Below are 9,303 nucleotides of genomic sequence, written 5' to 3' on the forward strand. Positions count from 1 at the left end.
CAAGTCAATATGTACTTTGATCAGCCAATCAAGTCATCGCTAAAATTCTCATTGTTCTAAACCCGAGTTATGTTTAAAAAAGGCTAGGCAATATAAGCCTCGGCTTCAGCCTTCACCTTTTCGGTGCCACTAGTAATAGTGGATTTAAATGTATCTATGTTTGTATATTATGTACACATAATGTGCTCTTTATGGACCGAAATAAAACATACATACAGTACTTACTTAGTTACTGTACAAACCCTTTGGGACTCTGGTCAGCCAAAGTTATGGGGTCAATGGGAAGAGTCAGGCTCTGGGTGGGCAGCCATCCGCCTCCTCCACCAAAACATACTGTAGCACCTAAAAGTCCTTTTAGCTGCCATGACAGTCCCAATGCTGTGGCACCTGCGGTTTCTAACCACACATCCAGTAACAGGATAAAGGCTGTGTATGGTTGCGGGCTGCCGGTGTTGTGCACCAAAAATAGCAGATCTACAAGCTCACAACGTCCGCTTGTACATTTATTTGTGGTGCACACTGCACAGCACAACACAATGGATGCACATGTATAAATGGAATGTAAGGCCTCCACACACACACACACACACACACACAGTGGTTAGTGCAGGGCTCGAAATTAACTTTTTTACAAAATGAAGGAGCACCAGAAAAAAATTAGGAGCACCCACCAAAATCTAAGGAGCACCAATATGTAATCGATTTTTTACATTCATAAAAACAATAATATAACGTGTGGTTTACAAATAACATAAAATGACCAAAGTATAAAAATGCATGCCAGAATTTAAAATGTAGTCTGTCCCTCATCCATCCATCTCTTCAAAGAGACAGGCATCAAACATCTCCAGATGAGGACCCTCTAGTCTACACTGATTCCGGCCAGTCACATCACCTGTTTTCTTATTCTTTGTTTTGTGTTTTTCACCTTCATAGCCTATTTAGATCATATATTAGGATTTCTAATATAAAATAATTTTGATGTAAAACATTATATTTATAGCTATGCCTACTCACTTCTAATCAGTGGTGGATAAATTACTCTAATGTTTTACTTAAGTAAAAGTATCAATACTGCTGCTATGTAGAAACACTTACAAGTCTGCTATTCTCTCTCCCTTCCTCTCTCTCTCATTCCCTCTCTCTCTTGCATGCGTGTGCGGCTGTGCGCGCACACACGCATGCACAAACACACACAGCTGAGCCGGTCCGCCTCCGGAGCTAGAGGCTCCGGTCTTTTCTGAATCTGAACGCTTTAAATAATGTACTTTCTGACACATGGTGAAGTTGCGAGCCGAGGCGCTCTGGAATGTGAGCGATGCAGCGCTCAACGTTGTCCCGTACCGTTGTGTCAAAGAGTAGTTAACTACACACTCCACACGTTGGTTTGCTAGCATCAAGTGCTAGTGCAGCTAGCAGACAGGAGCAGTGCAGTGGATGTCAGAGAGCTGCTCAGAGCGCCCGTTTTTCTACAATCGATCATTGTAGCCAGGCGCACCACAGTAATTATTTGTAGTGGCACTGGTGCTCCCAAATATATTTTTAGGTCGCAAAGATTAAAATTCAGGCGCATTTGCTACCAAAATGGTCGCTATTTCGAGCCCTGGGTTAGTGGTAAGTTATGCGGGGATGCCTATTGCCTATTGAGTGGCAAAAAACGACAGCCCATACATCCAAACAGAAAAGTCCTATCCGATTGCATTAAACAACATTAAACTCGATTTGCCACTCACTCAGCTCTGCATACAGTACATACTGTGTAGGTCGCTAAGGACTGTGCAGTAGGTAGAGAGATGGATATATAAAATTTAAATTGAACATGATTGTACTGTATTTTTGTCATTGTACATTTTTATTATTGCTCAAACAAAAAGACAGTGAGCCTTGGTCCAGGGACACTCTCTCAGACCCCAGAATACTGCACCTCCACCCCCACACGCATACAGTACGCCGTGTGATCTCAACAGCCATAATTATCTCCAGTGTGGCAACCAGCCACAAAGGATTATACATGGGGAATATGCTGGAAGCAGAGGGGAGGAAGGATTGATTGATTGATTGAAATATTTATTAACAGTTTGTAGAATTTACAGTACATTTTAAGCACAAACTCAATACAAAGACTGTCAACTGTGAGTGGACGACCCAATTAAGCATTACACTTGTTTACAACAGGATCCACATTGTTCAATTCATCAAAACATTTAAAGACATACAAACATTTAGAGACATACAAATAGACATTTCTATGTAGCTAAATTCATCATATGGGAAGCAAAAAAGGGAAAAGATACAATATACAGTGAGGGAAAGGATTTCTAATATAAAATAATTTTGATGTAAAACATTATATTTATAGCTATGCCTACTCACTTCTAATCAGTGGTGGATAAATTACTCTAATGTTTTACTTAAGTAAAAGTATCAATACTGCTGCTATGTAGAAACACTTACAAGTCTGCAAGAAGGCTGTATGTGGGAACAGGCTTGGCTGCAGAATAAAAGCGTTCTGAGGGACTGACTGAAATTAGCAAAGAGGAGCTTTATGTATAGAAGTGTTAAAGGATATGGGGGGTTGTGGGTTGATGGATTTGGGTGGAACTGGCCAGATTGGGAAGACTGTAAACACTAGTGTAGACCATGGCTGGATAGTAACAACATGAACCCCGGGCCGTGCCTATTCTGGGTATGTCATAATAGGCAACCATTCGATGAGAATAGGCAGACGTTTGCTGAAATTAGCCGATCTTACAGTACAAGGTCACAAGGTTTTGTGAGATTTAGCGTAGAGGGGGAAAAAGGAGGGGGCCAATTATGGACCCCATGGGGGGGGGGGGGGCGATCAAAATGGTAAATGGTAAATGGTGCATTTATATAGCGCCTTTATCCAAGGCGCTTTACAGAGATTGTGCATTACATTCACCCATTCATACACCGATGGCAGCGGAAACCATGCAAGGCACCAACTAGCACATCGGGAGCAATTAGGGGTTCAGTGTCTTGCTCAAGGACACTTCGACAGTAACTCTGGGGGAGCCCGGGTTTGAACTGGCAACCTTACGGTTACCATCCAGGCACTCTACCCCTGAGCCACCGCCGCCCCATATCAACATCAACATAACACTGTATAGGCTTTAAGTAGTTAACCCATTTAACCCATTTTTACGATTTTTTTCCAAAATAGCAGACCTACAAGCTCGTAGCGCGCCACTCTGTGGCACGCTATGAGCTTGTAGATCTGCTAAAGTATTAAAACACCAAAAGGGGTTCCCGTCCAGAACATCAGACCACTACTTCAAGCGCTTTATTCAGATATTTGTTTTTTTTTAAAGAATGTTTAGAAAATAATACATCTATTAAAAATACAAGGCAATGGTTAATTAACCACAAACTGTGTGACAACCTCTGCCACACTCTGAAAACGCATCTCTTCAGACTCCTTCTGCCCCCATCCTTGCACTTGTTGACTATTTACATATATGTTAATTGGATCAATCATGCGATTATTAATCGCGATTAAATATTTTATCGTTGGACAGCACTAACATACAGATAGTAATGTTCTACTCATTAAAAAAAAGTTTTGGATTGCAGCAGCAATATGATCGGCAACAAACGATCACTTAAAGCGGAGACTCGTTTCACCACACGTTTTGGGGGGCGAGGGAGGGTACATGATGAATGTCGTCCCCTCCCCCTTGACATTTAAAGGGCGACCCCAATTTGCTCTGCTGCGGCGGCTCAGTGGCCAACAGTAAGTCATAAATGAATGATTTATGGCTGTAATTAATTTAACAGTTTCCGTGCCGCGAATGGATTACTCCAGGTTAATGTCGCTGCCGTATCGGACATACCCGCCTTTTGTTTTATGTGTTTAATCCGCCGTAATGTAATGAATCAAAAGAAAATCCGTCTTCGTCGCGGAGTATGAGACTGGATGGCTTCGCTGTGATGACGAAACCGGAAATCGTCACATGCTGTGGGCTGCTAGGGCTTCTGGGAAATTGAGGCCAATGGAAATGCATTGGTTGCAACGCCTCATTGAAACCAATCTTGTGTGCGTCTTCCGGGTGCACCAAGATGGTGGATGCTACACACAGATCATAACAAACCACGGGAGCTTTTTTTGATGGATTTTCGCGGATTAAAAGCCCAAATAATTCAGCGTATGCTCTAAAGGTAATACAACAATCTCGGCAGTGAAGGGGGGTTGATTAAAATGCGGGTTAATCGTAAAAAACAGTCAAACTGTTAATTAATTAATTTAAAGCTTATAGCTTCATTGTGTTGTTGTTATGAATGTGATGTCCTGTGTTGTGTGCCATGTATACTATACTACTATTTGTATTATTTCTGTGCGACTGCATGAACCCCAGGTAACACAACAAAATCAAAACCCGCATTGCCATCAGAAAGCCCTTCCTAGAACAAAAAATCACACCTGTGCGAACTGAGCAGTGCAACTACACTTTTATTGTGATAGTTACTATTGTACTGTACAGTTTTATTGTTAGTTATAATTGCATTGTTACAGCAGTTATAGTGCTCAGTGTAAATGGCCTTGTAGGCTGTTCAACAGTGCCACTTTAGGTCACCCAGCAATTTTGCGGCTGTTCATACACACAACAGGCAGACGGCTAGACAGACATAGGGACATACGAACACACGCGGCCAGTTATTGGAGCGGTGTGCGCCGCTCAAAAAAGAAGAAGAAGAAAGCCCCTACTGTTAGCCAAGAGTTATGATAAAGGTCTTGAAGACCTGCCTGTATGCATTCCGCAGCAGAACATATGGGAAGCAGCTCTCCAGCATGTCTTGGCTCAAGAACGGAGACTCCTCCACAATCTGCAACGCAATGAAGGGTAAAAGGGTTACGTTAGATAAGTGTAACTTGACGACAATAGCAACAAATTATATATAATTGTAACATGATCGTTAATGGACCTTGAACAGCACATTTTCATGGCTGTTAATTTAACTTTCCGAACATAAAAGGGTACCCGCAGCACACAGGAATTTTACTGTGTGGTAAGCCCGACACACAGTAAAACCAAATGGAACCTATAATGAACCCTTACGGGTCCAATTTGGTTCCGTTTGTACATGAGTTCAATTAACAGTGTAACAGGCACCAGTAAGGTGAATAAGTGTCTTGACTCTTTCTAGCAGTATAAGGTTGGCATGAAAAAGTACTCAAATATAAAAAATATTAAAAAATATCAATATTGCACTGTAGAAGTAAATTTACTTGCGTAAAAGTACAAAAGTATTGGCATCAAAATGTACTTAAAAGTACCAAAAGTAAAAAATACTCTGTACAGAATGTCTCAATTCAAGTTTTCAAATGTCTAAAAATCAATGACGCATTGTGAGCTTGTAGATCGGCTATTTTCAAATGACCGGAATGTATATATTGAAGTGGTTATGTAATCTACAAAGTAACTAGTAACTAAAGCTGTCGAATATATATAGTGTAGTAAAATTGCAATATTTGGATCTGCGATGTAGCGGAGTAGAAGTATTGGAAATTGGAAATACTCAAGTAAACTACAAATACCTCAGCAATGTACACAGTACAGTAATGCACGTAAATGCACTTAGTCACTTTCCACCAGTGGTATTATGGTGTTATTGTGGAACCAGAGTTTAAGACATAATCCTATAAAGAAAATCCTATTAGAATTTGGAACAAATCCTATTGGATTTTCTTATAGGACAATAATCATATAAGAACAAATCCAATAGGATTGGTTTCAAAGTCTAATATGATTTTAATAGGTTTTTTCTATCAGAATCCTATAGGATTCTTTTTGACTATAGGGTTACCATGTGCAGGAGCAGATAGACGGAGTCTCGGTTCTTGATCTCCAGCCTGTCCTCATTCTGTCCCAGCTGAAGCAGAGTGGAGGAGGCCAGCTATACATGGAACAGCATCGGCCGAGTTAATAACCAAATGGAAAGATTTACGTACAGTCGTGAACCCATTTTAATGTGGTGGTATACACAGTCGGGGTGGCATGTTTCTTGACAAAGCCATAGGACAAGAATGCTGACATAAGCAAACACGAAAGTTTAGGAGGGGCCCCCCCCTCGTGTGTTTGTGTGTGTGTGTGTGTGTGTGTCCTGTCCTCCTTGTTTTGACTCCACGTGCTATGCGTTTTTGAAATACTACTTGTAGATTATTTCTGAGGGGACAAAAATCATAAAATGTGTCGCTGCTTCTTAGAGTTCCGAGGAGGAATATCATGTGCTGTACTGTACTGCAGTGGTTCGCAAACTTTTTAGCCCGTGACCCAAAAGAGAAATTAGATTTTAGCCCAGGACCCAAACTAGTGAAAACAGCAGATCTACAAGTGTGTAGATGGGCTATTTTCACTACTTCTTAAAACAGCTTCCCTGCGTAACCCGCTATTCCATTGTCTTTCCCTGTGTAATACACTAAACCCGCTATTTGTTTTATGTGTTTAATTCGCCATTTTTTTAATAACTTAAAAGAAATGGCGGTCATGGACTTGGTGACGAGGCCGCCGCTTTATGATGACGTAACCGGAAATCAAACAACCGCCGGCTTGCAAGGACTTCTGGGAAACTGAGTCCAATGCAAAGTGAACAAGGGCGTATGGACCATAGTGTAGAGTAGGAGAGTAGCGACACACTTTGATCTCGCCGCAAAGCGGGTGCCTTTGGGGCCTATAGTTCCAAACATTGCTCCTATGGCTGGAACTATCCCATTGAGATAGAATGAGCACTTCCGCATTCCATTGTTACAATGGGAGTCAACGCTATAGTGTCGCCACTCTCTTACTATATTACTCTGGTATGGACGATCTTAGCCTGCTTTGCTCTTTGTCTGTGAGTCGGATCGCGGAAGGGGACCCATAAGACAAACACTGGGTCCCGACCCAGTGTTTGGGAAGCAGTGCTGTGTGTACAGTATGAGGACTCACCAGGAGGAACTCCTTGAGATGCTGCTCTATGTTCTTGTTCTGGATGGTAAACATGGCAGCCGCCAGCTGGTTCACGGCCGTGGCCAAGCAGTGGATGTTGTTGTTGTGGCCTGACGGAGTACGGAGACAGACACACCTCAGGAAATGCAACCGTATGGACCAGAAAACAGAATGAAGACTAGCACAGACTGGAATGAAATGGAACGCTCAAGCCCTAGACTTGGCAATGTTGCACGAGCAATAGTGAAAAATGGCTTGCATCGTGAGGCGTTTATGAGCTTGTACTATTTTCACAATTTTGTTGTTATATATTTTTTAATGAACAATATGATGAAAATTTTCCAAAAGAGGGAAATCAGGTTGTAAGTACTTCGCGAAAAGAACAGATCTTCAAGCTATGCAACATGATGTTAGTTTGAAGATTGGTTCTTATCTGCTATATTTTTGAGTGGTGCAACCACTCCTATAGACAGCTATGTGGACCCCCCCCCCCCCCCCCCCCCCGAGGACCCCCACATGGTAACTGTCATTTCTCAACCAGTTCCGGGGTTCGCCGGAACTGGGCCGGCACTCTGGCCGCGTTCCTGTGGGTCTGGAACTTCCGGGGACCCCCACACGGAGTTGTGTCAATTCATGCATTGACATATTATCATGTGGATCTCCATACATGTCCATTTGATGGTGTATCCATTAGGCAATCATACAGTAGTAACCATAATGGCCGGACTTATATAATGATGTAATAAATATTACGGTATGTATACAGTATGGCTATAACTTAAGGTGTAGCCGCAGTGGGAACTCACGCAGGGCCCTGCGGCCATGCACAAATCTGCGTCGTTAGGCAACCGTTTCTGTTTGTGTCTGATATACAGTGCATGCTGTCAGTCTGTTGACTAGTGCCCACCCATCGACACACCCATTAGCCAATTTTAATATTGGATTATCTTTATTTATTATTTTGTTGGCAAGCGAAACCATCGTGCAACGGAGTGCAAATAATAGGCCCGTAATGAAGCGTATACAGCCCTCAACAGCGGAAACTCACCATTTCCTCAAGCTTATATGGTCTATCTCCTTTTTAAAACATGTCAATGGAAAAATAGAGGGAGAGAGAAAATAAGCAGAGAGACAAACGCCGCGCCACCCAGCCTCGATAAAGATCTCTTGCTGTTTAATTCTCTTAAGGTTTCGGTCCAGGCTTTGAGCCAAAGCACTGAGGGTCAGCAGGGCCACGTGCCAAAAGTAACTGCATTGATGCACGTCAGGCAGAGTTATCTGTAAACACTGTAAATCCCCTCGGCGGAAACATGGTTCTCATTAAGGCAAAGACATACTCTGCTCAGGACCACGTCAGTCATACAGGACAAGTATGATACTAAGCTTGGATGTATACAGTAGTCGTTGGGGGGGTGGGGGGGGAGTTCTCACAAGACCACTTTGGTAGAGGTTTGGGTTGTGTAGTTATACCTTGCTATGATGTAACTCCAAATGTGGACAAGACATCAAAAGTAATTAGACATTGATGATTCATAATTCTCTCCTCGTTGACTTACATTGTACGCTGAAACGGCTCACTTTTAGTACGTAAACAAACGCAAACAAAAGTTGCTTCAGACAATGTTGAACATGACCACCAAAACGTTTAATTATTTATTTTTTGTTTTTATTAGGAAGAAAACCCGGACTGGATCCGTGGATCCGGTTCCAGATCTTCAAATAGTAAAATCAACATCGGAAAGTAATTTTTTAAATATATATATATTTAAAAAAAGAACCGTACGAGGTTTGGTGATGTTCTGTATTGTCTCAATCAAGTTAGTTTGAGTTTGTTTATGTTCTAAAAGAGTGACTTTGAGAGATGTTTCAGCGTACAATCAATGTAAGACAGTCAATGAGGAGCATAATATTTTCAATTATCATTTTCTAATGACTGGGGCAATTTATTTCTTGTCCAAATTTGGAGTTACAGTACATCATGGCAAGGTAACTACACAACCCAAACCTCTACCAAAGTGGAAACTAATAATTGTTGCCAGCTTGTGTGCCTCTGGCCACGTATGTATAAAAGAATGAATGAATATAGTATGAATGCATTGTATGACTGTTAATAGTGTAGTGTGGATGTCCTCGTAAATAGCCTGACAAAAGCATAAATATATGGATGAATGAACGTAATGATGGCCCACCTCCATGGACGTGACTGTAGACAGAGTTGTCGTCCAAGGCCAGGACTGGCAGCGACACGGCAATGTAGACGAGCAGCAAACAAGACAGCTTGTACTCCTCTTCCAGTGATGTGTTGTCTGCAGGTTTTCAAAGGAAAGCTTGATTTACAGTATATATACCGATGCAT

The 9,303-nt window shown here is 41.9% G+C and overlaps 1 protein-coding gene across 1 annotated transcript in view; it reads right to left on the minus strand.

Annotated features, from left to right (window-relative positions):
• Positions 1-4,360: 4,360 nt before the first annotated feature.
• Positions 4,361-9,303, minus strand: part of LOC310862971 (nck-associated protein 1-like) — a 48,744-nt gene continuing 43,801 nt past the window's right edge. The window contains 4 exon segments of the mRNA XM_083771094.1: positions 4,361-4,845; positions 5,827-5,916; positions 6,948-7,057; positions 9,137-9,253. Coding sequence (XP_083627220.1) covers positions 4,729-4,845; positions 5,827-5,916; positions 6,948-7,057; positions 9,137-9,253 — 434 coding nt within the window. The 3' untranslated portion in view covers positions 4,361-4,728.

Source organism: Protomyctophum parallelum (assembly GCF_964188405.1).
Source record: "Protomyctophum parallelum genome assembly, chromosome: 8".
Taxonomy (NCBI): domain Eukaryota; kingdom Metazoa; phylum Chordata; class Actinopteri; order Myctophiformes; family Myctophidae; genus Protomyctophum; species Protomyctophum parallelum.